The sequence below is a fragment of the Harpegnathos saltator genome, unplaced genomic scaffold (genome assembly GCF_003227715.2).
Source record: "Harpegnathos saltator strain DR-91 unplaced genomic scaffold, Hsal_v8.6 scaffold33, whole genome shotgun sequence".
NCBI classification, from domain to species: Eukaryota; Metazoa; Arthropoda; class Insecta; order Hymenoptera; family Formicidae; genus Harpegnathos; species Harpegnathos saltator.
In genome coordinates this window covers 125,850-139,405 of record NW_020230128.1, presented here as the reverse complement: position 1 = coordinate 139,405, position 13,556 = coordinate 125,850, and the positions used below count along the sequence as shown (strand labels likewise).

Genomic DNA, 13,556 nt, shown 5'->3' with positions numbered 1-13,556 from the left:
CAATGAACATTTTGAATAACATAAAGTCTCTTCTGTGTCTTTAGTATGAACAATCTGCATCGAAATGTATCATGATTGATACATTAATACGAGAGTTAGGACTTAAAGTATATATTTATATTCTTTTTTTCTTTTCATACAAAGCAATGGAATGATCTCATATCCTTCCTATCCTATAATCTATTGTTACCTAAGCATAGGAAACTAAACCGAATAATTCGAATATTGTATTATTATATGGTGTAAGTCTGAAAAAATGGGGTCAGTACATATATGATGGAAATGTATACAATAAGTCTACAAATTTTAAGAACGTGTTTATTTCTTCTTTACACTACTTAAAAACATTTCTGCATACCTCAAACAATTATTTCTCGAGATCTTCTAAAAATAAAATTCTGTCTTTCCAAAAAAAGAAAAAAATAAATAAATAAAACGAATGGCATGCAGTAAGAAATTTGCATTTTGCAGCAAAGTAATCAGTGATTTTTATTTCTTAAAAAGGGAAACAAAAAATCGCATGAAATTGTACACTGATCCTGCACATATTGCTTTTTCTATCTTTATATATTCCGAGATAATAAGGTTTATATTTATATGAAAAGAATCGTAGAATAATCCATACCTACATTGTTTCATAACACATAGACGTGTAATAAAATTACATCACGTAAAAATATACAAGTTTCTGTACATCTTACGATAAACATCCTGTAACAATACATTCGTATGCAATTATAGCAAATCTTTCACTGCTAATAACTCATTTCTAAAATACGCTTTCTCACTAATAAAGTTCGCACTCTCTGCATTCCTTATATTATTGTCAATAGAAAGATTTGCAATAATTGAACACAATATCACCTATTTGTTCAGTCTTGTGCTGGTGTTCTGAATCGAGGACGTCACGTTTAAATAAATATTGTACTGTTGATCCAGTCCCATGTAACAGTCGGAAATTAAGTAAAACGTCAGCTTCATCGATTCTGAAAGAAACGTTTTTCGTACTTTAATTCGGCAAGACTCAAACCAAAATCAAAAATTATATGTACGGAATTTGATAGTTTTACCTAAACAATCAGGCACATGAAATTGCAATTGATGATATCGCTGTTGATCATTCACACCGGATACCCTCTTCAATGCTAACAACTCTTTATTAGCAGCGTTACCCAACACCATGAACCAACCTTCGTCTTTTCCTTTCAGAAACATTGGAGAGTGTGCCTTCAAAGTTTTGGAATGGTTATTTCTTTTCAGTCCGACGACCAACGTATAATACTCATCCTTCCGAACATCAATGAAATCTTCGTTGTTACGTTTTAATATTATTTTCCTCCTCAAAACCTCGGTATTGTGTATTGTGCTTTCCAACGTTAAATCGACAGATATTACGGGTAGGTCTCTAATTACTCGATGTATCTCACGTATTTGATCCTCTCTGTATTTCTCACGTAAAATCATCGCGAGTCTATCATAATTGTCAAACGTCATGTGACACAATACCGGGAGCACCATTGACGACGAGAACAGATGCAAATCTGTCGCTTCTACATGCGGTAACGACGTGATTGCAAATTCGTCAATCCAACGTGCCTGTACGATCATCGGAAACAAGCACATTATCCTAAGCGTGCTCGTTAACCATCCACGTTCCGCGACCGTGTCGATCATGGCCTGCAATATCCTGATCGCTTGATCCAGCACCGACTTCAAATCAGTAATGTAGTCGGTGGACGACAACGGCAACCTCGAGAAATGCGCTTGTAACAAAAGAAATGCTTTCGTGTGCGGGGAATCGTAAGTGTATTGATCCACGGGGTAACGGCAGCTCTTCGCCAGATCTTCATTCAAAAATTCTTCGTTATGCCTCACCGGCAGTTCGTTGTACTCGTGCGAGTTACAGAGTATACGTAGGCATTGATCCAGCGTGAGTTCATCGTCCAACGACTGTGTGAACATCAACATCGTATGATGTGATAGATAATAGAACGATGCTATTTTTCCCATCGGAAATGAGCACAGGGTTTGCTCATCCGTTTCGTAATCGATGCAATGCGAATCTATCAGTGACTTTAGGGTGGTTTCCACCAACTTCGAGAGGTACTCATTGATATTCCGAGGCTCCAGAATATCCAAGTCATAATACTTGGGATTTTTCATCAATCTACGGAAGTAATACGTCCACGTCAGGTAATCCAGGAACTCCTGCTTGTTCCTGATAGTGCCGGCGACGATCTCTGCATTAATGTGATCAGGCAATACATCCATCAAGCTGGATTCAACGGGGAACGGCTCGTACAAGAACTTCTTGTAAAAGCTCTTCTTTATGTCGTGTACAAGAACGACCGCCACGCCGGAGTTGTCGTATTGCGGTCTGCCGGCGCGACCCATCATCTGGAGTACGTCGGTGATGGGCATGTCTACGTAACGTTTCAGTTTGCCGTCGTAATACTCCGTGCCCTTGATCACTACTAGATGAGCGGGAAAATTCACACCCCAGGCCAACGTGGCCGTGGTGATTAATATCTGTATGTGGTGCAAAGAATTTATATTATTTATATGTTTCGCTAAGCTCATATTTTTCAACTAAGCATTCATTAGAACTCATTAATCTTACCTGATTGTAGATCTAAGAGAGCCTTTATATTCATTAGCAATACCTGTATCTTGTTATGGACAAACAATTCCTCCACAGTCTTCCTGTCCCGATCTTGTAAACCCGCATGGTGAAGGCCGATGCCGAAGGCCAGCGTGAGCTTCAAATTGGTGTCCTTCACATTGTCCAAGATGCCGGCCATCTGCTCCTCCGGCATGTGCAGCCATTGCTTGGGATTCTCCTCCGCCGCGAGGAAGGCTATTAGATCAAGCGCGGTCAAGCGTGTCTGCCGTCGAGAAGACACAAAAACGAGAGAGGGGCTGGATGGTGCGTGATGTCTGATCGCTTGGAAGGTCGGCCTATTCATGGTCGCCATGCGGGGACAGTAGTGCCTGCCCGGGAATCCGCTGATATGTACCTCCATCGGCACGGGTCTGACAGAAGGACGGAAATTGTAAAGGCCCATATCCTTGATATCGAGCCAATTGGCTAGATCCACCGCGTTGGCCAGTGCAGTCGATAAACCGACGATTCTGACCTTGTCGAGCGTGTGCGACGATATGAAATTCGTACGAGAGATTATGACCTCCAGCACCGGTCCGCGATCTTCACCCAGCAGGTGAATCTCGTCGATCACTATGAGCGCTACTTGCCGCACGTAGCTCCTAGTCTGCCAGCTTCTGCTAATACCGTCCCACTTCTCGGGCGTAGTGACAATCACATGCGCGTCGATTATCATCTTTATGTCGGGAGATACGTCACCCGTCAGCTCCACCACCCTCTTACCCAGACGTTCCTCCAATCGTATTTTCCAATCGTTTATACGTTCTCGCACCAGAGCCTTCAGCGGCGCTATGTAGACGATCTTCTTGCCAGGATATCGTTTAAAGACTCGGAACATCGCGATTTCCGCGGCGATTGTCTTTCCTGAGCCGGTCGGTGCGCCGAGGAGGACGTTGTTGTCCGTGTGGTAAAGGCAATAGAAAATCTGAGTTTGTATGGGATTAAAGTGGGAAAAGGGGTAAAGTTTCTCGTAGGATGGATCCTTCAAGGCGTTCGTTGACAACGGCTGCAGCTCTAGTAGGTCCGTGTGAGGCGGATGAGTCTCTGGCAAGATGAGATCATGGAAGCTCACCGGGAATACGTCGTCGCAGTCGAGCCAATAATCGCTCGACACCCTGATCAAATACTGAGCCGGTAACGGTTCGGATAAGGGTATGGTAATCACGAGCTCTTGCTCGATCTTTTGAACAACCGCCTTCTTCGTCAAAAGGAAATACTCATAATGATAGATGAAGTTGTTGTCCGGGTCCTCGATCCATATCCAGAAAGCCTGTGAGTTCTTCCCGTGCGCAAAGTCATTCCAGCTGAACTCGGGGATTAGCGTCAGCCGCATTCGCAGCACAGTGCGCGTGATGGGTTGCAAGTTGAACACCACGTTCATCTTCGGCAACTGACTGCAGCACTTCTTCACCAACAGCGCCATTCGTTGATCTCGCAAGAAAATGCCGATCTCCTGCGTGGACATCTCTCTCAATTTGCGAATCGGCAACTCCCGTTGCTCTATCTTGTAGATTATCTCCATGGATAGGCAACTGAATTGCCGCAACGGTGTCATATAGTCCCACTGCTGAGCCTCGAACATCTTCGCCATTGTCAGCAGTCGTCCGGCCATTATCGCATTGTTCTTGCGCAACATGATCTCAAACAACGCCCGGACTATTCTCATTGCATTCTGCGTTACGTATGCCTGGTCAGATATCAACGAAGACGCGTTCACTCGGCCTCTCGACAGATACGTTTGCAGCAATATGTTCACTTTGCCGTGGACGTTCTCCACACCGCCTTTCGGCACGACTTTGCAGTCATCCATCAACTGATCTAGCTCTTCTACCTCATCGTCGCGCACTTTGAGCTGCTCAAACTCCTGGGCGTGCGATATCATCGCCAAGATCTCCGCCTCGTTCATCACGGGCTTCTGCTGCTCGTTGAAGATCTCCACCGTGTCATACTTGAGATAAAAGTGGCTCGCGATGCGCCCCAGGTCGGTGGCATTAAGGTCACCGGTACGCTCGTCGTACCTCAGCATCTGCGCTTTGTCCAACGCCTTGGCTGCGTGATCTATGAGTTCCTTCCGCTTCTTCTCCAGATTCGGATCGTCTATCAGAGCTTGGAACACCATACCGTACGCCTGATAGTTCAGCTTCATCCGTACGAACAGGTACGTATAGCTCAGCCACTTGACCGCCTCCTCTACATTCGATATCGTACCTAACGCTATCTCGGCGTTCAGATTATCGGCCAGATACTTGATGAAGCTGCTTTCGATCGGTATCTGATTCGTCAGCAACGACAAATAATGCGAGAGTTTATTGTGTGTCGTGATGATGACCGCGTGACCGGACGTGTCGAATTGCGGTCTACCAGCGCGGCCAAAGATCTGCATTACGTCCAATATATCCAAGTCCACGAACGAACCGTGCTTTGCGTCGTAGATTTCAGTGCCCCGTATAATGACAGCGTGCGCAGGCAGGTTGACGCCCCACGCCAATGTGGCAGTGCAGACGAGCACCTTGATGAGACCATCGGCAAAGTACTTTTCCACCAGGTTGCGGTCAGTGCGCGTTAAGCCGGCGTGGTGCACGGAGAAGCCGCTATTGAACAGCTCGCCGAGGTGCTTGTTGCGCGACGACGCGAACGCCTTGTTCACATACTTCGCCTGACCTTCCGACAAGAAGTACTTGAGCGTGTCGTTCTTCAATGCCAGCTCTTTCAATGACTGCGCCGTTCTCACGGTGGCGTTCCGCGCGTGTACGAATACCATGACCTGGTGACCCTGTCGCACCATCTTCACGGTGTGATTGTAACACACGAGATCCATATCGTTGATCTGTTGCAGCGGCTTAATGGCTTTCACACCGATAAAGGTCTGACTTAATGGCACCGGTCGGAAACGATGGTCGAAGTAGAAGAGTCCCTTGCTCGGATTGACTCGCAGAAATCGCGCTACGTCCACGTAATTCGGCAGTGTCGCGGACAGCCCGACGATTCGGATCATGCTCTGCGATGACTCCACCTGACGCAGTGTTCGCGCGACCAACGCCTCTACTACAGGCCCTCTGTCGCCATGTAGCAGATGCACCTCATCGATGATTAACAGTTTGACAATACTGGTGAGGGAGACATCGCCCGTGCCTTTCCTCGTGACGACGTCCCACTTCTCCGGCGTAGTCACTATCATTTGCGTCTGCTGGATTTCTTGCTTCGTCAGCTGCATGTCACCAGTCAATTCGCGAACCTTGACTCCCAGGGCGCTAAGTCTCTTGTTAAAGTTGGCGGTCATCTCCGAAGCCAGCGCTTTCATAGGCGCGATGTAAATGATCTTGAATTCGTTCGTTTGCAGTTGTCCGTCTTGAATGTTCTGTTTCAACTGATGCACTATAGCCAACATCGCTACGTTCGTTTTGCCCGCACCGGTAGGCGCGCATATCAGCAGATTTTCATTGGTCTCGTACGCTGCTTTAAAGACTATACTTTGTATCTGATTCAATGACTTCATGCCGTCGAAAGCCGTCTGACCAATTTTGTCCAGAGAAGATATCTTTACTAAGTCTACCTTCACATTAATAGGTTCTCTTTCCGATAGCGGTATGTGCACTTCCTCGTAAAGTCCAGTATTCTCCCTCGTAACATTCTCGGCTAACAATAATTTCTGTCCCGACACGACGCTTGCGTGTTTGTTCGCTTTGGAATCGAACACAAATGGATAAGATTGCGGGTCCCTCTCCAAAACAACCTTCTTAGGGAATAACGGGGCGTTCATAGCTGCGAATGCCTCTTGCTTTTTAAGTCGCAGTTCGGCCGAGTCGAATTCATTTCTCTCAATGTCCGTTTTAACGTCCCGTTTGCTTGACATTTTATTTAATTTCTTTTCCTCCTTACGTACTTGCTTATTCAGCTTCTTCTCTATCTCAGACTGTACGATCACTTGGCCACTGATTATAGGCCCCTGTGCATTTTTCTGTGGCTTTGAAATCACTTTTGGACATGAATATGCTGATACAATGGCCTCCCTATGTTCGATAATATATCCTATGAATTCAAAGTGGTCGCAACCCAGCATATCAAATAATTCAGTTTGTAAGGCTGCATCTTCAGAATAATTTAATTTGTTTATTATTGTCGTATTAAAATCCGAAAATGGTATCCCGTTGTCACATTTTTTAAAGCAATTTGTTAATCCTTTCATAAATTTTGCTTTGTCAAACTGTAATTAGAATGAGAAAAGAATTAGAAAATTGAAATTAATTTTATTTTTTATGCCCATATACATGTCTAATGTATACCTACTACAGATTTCTTCTGGGTTGAAGATTCTGCTTCATGTAGCTTCATGGTAAACTTAACAGTGGTTGAATTTATTCCTTCTGTTGACATATTATAAAGTTTGGAAGTGTCAGGCCATACAACTCTTGCTGGATTGTAATGAATATCTGCACCAAAAATGTGCATGGGAACCTCTGTGCTCACATTCTCTTTGGATTCTGATAATAATTCTATAACTTCATCGTAATGTTCAGATCGAATTTCTATCACTACCTATTTCAAACAATTAAATCAGATTTAAAAACATATCTAAGACCTGTTCTTTTTAACTGAACTAAGTTATACTTTTTGCTGTTAGAATGATATAAATTGAAGTATATAAATTGAAGAGAAAAGGAACAAAGTTTCAGTGTAGAATTAGTTCAGTTCAAAAAACCTTTAGTTTAATATAAATTTTAGTTTACATAATAATAACATACCTCCATAATTTTTTGTGCATAATTATACTCTAAATATCCTGCTTTTTGAACGAGCATGTCATATTTTTTTCGAGTTAATTTCTCATCTTCAATTAATAAACGTAATGCATAAACTGTAAATTCATTTATAGCATCTGGCATAGTACCCTCTGGAAGAGAGATACATATATTTATATGTTTAGTATATTAAAAAAGGCAACATTAAACTGAACAATACAACAAAAGCATAAAGAATTATAATTATGCAAATAAAATAGATGATGCTTTAACCCCTCTCCATCTCAGAAACTTAATTAAAAAATTTACTTATATAGTGAAATTTACTTATATAGTGAAAATTTTGTGTATATGTAATTAAATACTACTTACCTAAAATTTGCTCTGCAACCTTTCTCAGCACTAGCAATTTTATTGTAAGATCTTTAGATGCATGATTGCATATCTCGGAAAAATCAAGATTGCTATAAAATATAAAGGTTTATATAACTAGATATGTCTATAAAATCAAACTTTTTAAATTTTCCATAAATTCTTTTTAAAAACAAAATATCTATTTACCTTTCTAGCCTTTCTGCTCGTTCTTGCCTCTTCCTTATTAAGTCATTTGGTTGAAGATCTATTTCCCTACGTTCTAAGCAAGTGGACATCCGTAAGGATTTAGTTATACGTTGTAACTTTGACATGGTATGTTATCTGTTAATTCGATTTGATACATATATATGTGTATATATATCATGACATAAAATATACATATATTTAAATTAACATATGTCACATATGTTATTTTAAATTTGGTTGATATCATTTCCAATATTTTGTGTATAAAAAACACATTGCAAAAAGTTCATGGAACATATTTAATAAACATTATTTTTGTTATATATAAAAAATTTGATATTTTTAAAATTTGATGTTATTTTAAAATTGATCTAATACAGATCTAAACATAAGAACAATTACAGATTTCATAGGTTATGAAGAATAAATTCAAGTTATACAATAAACAGTACCTGCGAATTTTAACTTAACAACGGATTAATAAAGATACTGTAGAATTGTTTAATTTGTGGCAATTATGAAGAAATCTTCGTAAAACTAAGCAATGTTGCACAATATATCGCAACGCTGTAGATCTTAATACATTTCTTCGCATGTAAGTTCAATCAAATTTACCTCAGAAGTACATATCTCTTGCAGGTAACGAGTTACTGTGTTAATTCCCCGTTAAGTTAATCTATTGCTTACTGATAACGATGAAAGTCCTATCAATTTCATTAAATAATAGTATCTCGATCGATATACATACTGGGAAATGTTTGGTAGCAGATGGCAGTAACAATTTGATAAGAACAGTAGATGCAAATCAATAAAACAATTTGTAAGGATAAATTTTTGTAACACACTTTTAGTAACACTACAGTGTTACCATGGATAATTGCATTTTTTGCGAGCGTCAGCTTATTATTGGTTCAAATGTTTCAAATCCGCTATGATCTTTTTTTTCTCTGCGGTATCATGGATACCAATGTGATGACGAATAATGGATTCGGAGATACTCATCGCCGGCACTGGGAGATGCTGCTGTACCTTTTAGTTTGACGCTATCTTCCCTAAAGAACAATTTCTTTTATTGGCTACTGAAGTCTACCCCATTTTATCATGTTCCATGGTTGGTCGCAAGTATGAAGTTTGCTACACTGCCTGATATTTATCTATTTACTCCATCGAGGGAGCCTTCTTCGTCGTCGTGCAGCCTGTCTCGAAGCACGAGGAATGTCTTTTGATGTTTTCGTCGAAGTGTTTTCACGGGACGAGACGACTCGGTGGTGACTCGCGCGGATTGCTTATCAATTGTATCGGTCGCCGCGAGCATCCAAGCAGGCATCACGAATGAACGTTTTGTGTAACGTGTAATGAGATCGTCGTTGTTACATCCGCAGTCGCAGCAGCTGTCGTCGACGCCGTACGATCGCGCGAGGTTACCGCAGCACCGCAAATGACACAAATTTGGTTGGATCGCCGAATCCTGCCAGCACTCAAGCTGGGGAGTCGTCTCCGTCGTCGTCCAGAGAAAATGTACGGGAAGAACATCGAACAGACGGCGTTCTGTTGATCCACAGCGATTTCGCGGACAACGCGAACACGAACGCACGTACTCACGCACGCACGTACGCACTCACGCACATACGCGAGCAAACACGTACGCACCGGTGCGCACGCACGACACGTCCTGGCATATCCGGAAGAGAATCCCTCTCCCTTGCGTTTGCTCTACTGGACAAGAATTTGATGAAGCGACCGAAGCGAGGTATTATCGTCTCACAACGAATTTCCTTATCTGTAACTACTATCACCCCAACTACTACTACTGCTGTTACTATTACTACTACTACTACTATTATTATTATTATTATTATTATTATTATTGTTGTTGTTATTGTTATTATTATTGCTGCTATTATCGAGGCCCGGAATCGACCGAGAAATCGCCTTAACCAATAATAAGGTATACAGCCCGGCTGACTTTGTCGCGTGCGTTTCTTCCCTCTCCCTCTCGTACGAACGATTTCGCGCGTGACTCATCCCTACCCTCTCATCGTTCGAACCTCATCGCTTCTCGACGCTTGCGATACTGTTTTGACAGGCTGATCGTGAAGCGATGTAAGATCTTCCTGGATCAATCGATGTACCGTCATCAATAAATGATCTCTGAATATGTGTCGTATATACAATCTATTTCGGTTCGCATCACATGCGATCTTGCGATGATTTTATAGTTTTGTGATATTATCATGATTCTTTGTGTATTGTTTGTCATATAGTGTCACAATATATATGTATATCTGTTTACTGACAACACGTCTTTTTCTCTTTCTCTCTTTCTCTGTTTGTATCTATCTATTTGCTCATCCATCCATCTATCCATTGCTCTCTGATTGCGTGGCAAAGCTGAAATATAGAATTTAATATGAATCATTGGTAGTAGTAACTGATAATAATAATTTTCGCTTCTTCAGTTTTTAATCGAGACTGCCAATGTAAGACTGAATTACTGATGCGTGGGATAATCGTTTTTGATGTCAAGTACGGTCAGCATCAATGGGAAACTGTTTCTCGTGCTTTAAGGTGCTACTTCCACCAACCAGCACTGATCAATCAATCGTATTGGAGCATAAAGACGGTAAATATGAATTATGTTATTGTATTGCTTTTATATTATATTACACATGAAAATTATTTTCTGAAACATACAATATATTCATTCAATATTCTGTAGATTTGTATTTTTGTTATATTTTGTAGAAACAATGGAACTGAGAGGTCTGTTCCAAAATTCTTGCCAACAATCTGGTTCTTTTGTGCCTGAAACACATGTGAACGGGAACAGGAAGTCTATAAGTACATTACCTACATTTAACAATGTAGGTTCGGATAATTGTGGGTCTGTACCCAGTGTACAAAGTAATTTACGTTTATCGCGAGGATTCTATGCGCGATTACCGCCGTTAGGACGATCTGGTACATCATCAGGTCTCAATTTATCTACCGAACCTAAACAACAAAAGGAACCGTCGGAGAGCAAATTGAATGCACTTTTTGACCAATATAAGGTAAAGGTGCACAAAACATATGTTTGTTTTTATTCAGAACAATATTATAACTTGTCAGAATTTAAAATCTTTCCGAATTAGAGATTATCTACATAACAAAAACGAGGAAAGCGTGGTGTTTTTGTAAAAAGAGTTTGATGGTAATATTTTATACTTACTTTTAAGGATCCTCACGAAGATGTAATATTAGCTGACGGAATAGAAAGACTTTGTGATGACTTGCAGCTGTCGCCTGATGAATTTAAAGTTCTCGTTCTTGCATGGAAATTGAATGCGGAACAGATGTGCCAATTTACACGCCATGAGTTCGTCACAGGACTGAAGGCGATGAAGGTCGACAGTATACGCGGTATACAGGCTCGCTTGCCCGAAATCGTTCAGGAATTGACGGTCAACAGCGATCTGTTCAAGGATCTCTATCGATTTACATTCCGATTCGGCCTTGATGTGACGTCCGGTCAAAGGATCTTGCCGGCCGACATGGCGATCGTTCTCTGGAAACTTGTCTTTACGATACGCGAACCTCCGCTTCTAATTAGGTGGCTAAAGTTCCTCGAATGTCATCATATCCGTGGAATACCCAGAGACACATGGAATATGTTTCTCAACTTTGCCGAGAGCATTGGGGACGATCTTGGTGCTTATGACGATGCTGAAGCGTGGCCAAGTTTATTTGACGATTTTGTGGAATACGAGAATGATCAGATGAACCAAAATATCACTAAAGACGATATTATGAAAGATGCTTCTATTGACAAGACTTAAACGTTCGTACTCTAAGTGAAGAAACGACAAAGTGAAGCGAGCATATTATTGTCTTATAATCTGACCTTTGAACAGGATCATCCGGCTTGACTTGGGAAATATAAACGAGATATTTTATTCCTGTTGGTATGACCATGAAAGTGATACTTCGAATTTGCTATTGCTTTTCTTTTCTTTTCTCTTTTGTTATTGCGTTATATTTGTTTTCATGCAGCATCGTATATCTTCCAGTGTAAATATAAATATTTTATTTCACGTAATTTTATTTAATTACGTTTTGTCATATGCATATATAATACGAAAGACCTTCGTATTGCAAATATTTTAACAGCAGCTGGCGATAAATTATATATATATGTATATATATACATACGTATATATATACACACACACATACGTATATATGTATGTATGTATCTTTTTATAAGATTGAGGATATGCAATCCTGGTCAAAGTTATTATTTCTACACTTCGACTATAATAACATATAAGCATTGCCAAGTTTTCTATACAATGTTATTGAATTAATCATGTGATCGCTTATAGTAACGAATTGCGTTTGCTGAATAATTGTGTCAATATAATGATGGTGCTTATTTATTGTGGTTAGTTACAAGAATGATATTGGTACGAAAAGACTTTTGTTATTTTACAGAAAATTCAAAACATGTGTGCATAACTGTATAAGAATTTTTTTTTTCTATACCGTGATAAGTATATCTTTAAGTTCTAAATATACTAGTTTATTTATTGTAAGTAAATCGAAAAAATTCAAGAAGTACGAGATGATTGTAAACTTTGATATAGCGATATAAAAAATTACAATTTTATATAAAGAATGACAACTAGAATGAATTATTGCTAACATATACGTCTAAATATTGAAATATATTTTTACTACATTAAAAAGCAGTATACAAAGTATTGATATAATAACAAGTATCATTATTATTTTTTAATTCGCATATACAGTTATGCCTAATTACTACGTTTTTACGATCTATTCAAATTTAAAATTCTAAGCAGCTAAGATTAGTTTTTATTTTTTATGTTATAATCGCGCTTGATATAGGAATTATTAAATTTTTATTTTATCTACAAAGTAAAAGTTTTATTTGCATCATTATTTATGGATTTATATCAATATCGAAAATTATATTTGATAAGATGAATTATACAGGTCGGAAAGATCAATAGCGCCTGTGTTGTAAAAGTCTTATAAAAGTGTTGTAAAAGTCTTATAAAAATCAGACTGTAAAAAATATTTCTTAGGAAATTTTGCTAGAAATATTCGTTGTTCAAGAATAACATTTCTCTGTAGGGACGAAAATAGTTTAGTAAATATCCTGAGAAGATTCTGTTCAAAGGAGTATGTTCAGGGAAATGTGAGAAATGTAATTTTGCATAAGGAAAAGTTTAGAAATGAATTCTCACACAATCCAAATTTGTGATACAGTGTGTATAAGTATATATATATAGAGTGAATCATACATACATTTAGGACAAATTGTAGTTTTTGTTTTCTTGAAAACGGAAAAAAATTATGGAAAAAAAGGATACGTTTTTTCTTTTCGCAGGCGCAACGGTGTGTTTTGGAGAAGTACAGTTGTATCTTTCATAGGAAAATAAATCCTGTCTCTCTATTTCACACCATTTATGTCTTTTACCTTCATCATTTATTTTCCATATTTAACAAAACAAAAACTACAAAGTGTCACAGCATGACTCACTCTATATATAGTTTCCAATGCATTAATTTTCTTACATTTTTTGAGA

At 39.5% G+C, this 13,556-nt stretch overlaps 2 protein-coding genes across 7 annotated transcripts; one reads left to right on the top strand and one right to left on the bottom strand.

Annotated features, from left to right (window-relative positions):
• Window positions 1-298: 298 nt before the first annotated feature.
• On the bottom strand, window positions 299-9,097 carry obe (activating signal cointegrator 1 complex subunit obelus). Of its 3 annotated transcripts, none has more exons than XM_011149479.3 (8): window positions 8,992-9,097; window positions 7,963-8,097; window positions 7,774-7,865; window positions 7,405-7,553; window positions 6,950-7,198; window positions 2,664-6,866; window positions 1,071-2,529; window positions 299-986 (listed from the first exon to the last, which is right to left on the bottom strand). In XM_011149479.3, the coding sequence occupies exons 2-8, from the start codon at window positions 8,085-8,087 to the stop codon at window positions 865-867; spliced, it is 6,399 nt and encodes a 2,132-aa protein (XP_011147781.1). In that variant the 5' UTR covers window positions 8,088-8,097; window positions 8,992-9,097; the 3' UTR covers window positions 299-864. The 3 variants fall into 3 exon arrangements, with proteins under 3 accessions (XP_011147781.1, XP_011147780.1, XP_019699170.1); XM_011149478.3 differs by lacking the exon at window positions 8,992-9,097 and adding an exon at window positions 8,711-8,833; XM_019843611.2 differs by lacking the exon at window positions 8,992-9,097 and adding an exon at window positions 8,578-8,662.
• Window positions 9,098-9,145: 48 nt separating this feature from the next.
• On the top strand, window positions 9,146-12,131 carry SCCRO3 (defective in cullin neddylation 1 domain containing SCCRO3). 4 transcript variants are annotated; one of them, XM_011149477.3, is made up of 5 exons: window positions 9,146-9,712; window positions 9,871-9,910; window positions 10,422-10,585; window positions 10,708-11,015; window positions 11,181-12,131. In XM_011149477.3, the coding sequence occupies exons 3-5, from the start codon at window positions 10,504-10,506 to the stop codon at window positions 11,778-11,780; spliced, it is 990 nt and encodes a 329-aa protein (XP_011147779.1). In that variant the 5' UTR covers window positions 9,146-9,712; window positions 9,871-9,910; window positions 10,422-10,503; the 3' UTR covers window positions 11,781-12,131. The 4 variants fall into 4 exon arrangements, with proteins under 4 accessions (XP_011147779.1, XP_025155890.1, XP_019699174.1 ...); XM_025300105.1 differs by having other exon boundaries at window positions 9,871-10,065; XM_019843615.2 differs by lacking the exon at window positions 9,871-9,910 and having other exon boundaries at window positions 9,146-9,480.
• Window positions 12,132-13,556: the final 1,425 nt, after the last annotated feature.

Coding starts and splice junctions, on each gene's coding strand:
- SCCRO3 (XM_019843615.2), top strand. CDS start 10,504: ATGGGAAACTGTTTCTCGTGCTTTAAGGTGCTACTTCCACCAACCAGC. Junction 10,586..10,707: donor CGTATTGGAGCATAAAGACG/GTAAATATGAAT, acceptor TATATTTTGTAG/AAACAATGGAACTGAGAGGT. Junction 11,016..11,180: donor CACTTTTTGACCAATATAAG/GTAAAGGTGCAC, acceptor CTTACTTTTAAG/GATCCTCACGAAGATGTAAT.
- obe (XM_011149479.3), bottom strand. CDS start 8,087: ATGTCAAAGTTACAACGTATAACTAAATCCTTACGGATGTCCACTTGC. Junction 2,530..2,663: donor TTGTCCATAACAAGATACAG/GTATTGCTAATG, acceptor CACCACATACAG/ATATTAATCACCACGGCCAC. Junction 987..1,070: donor TCATGTGCCTGATTGTTTAG/GTAAAACTATCA, acceptor CGTTTCTTTCAG/AATCGATGAAGCTGACGTTT.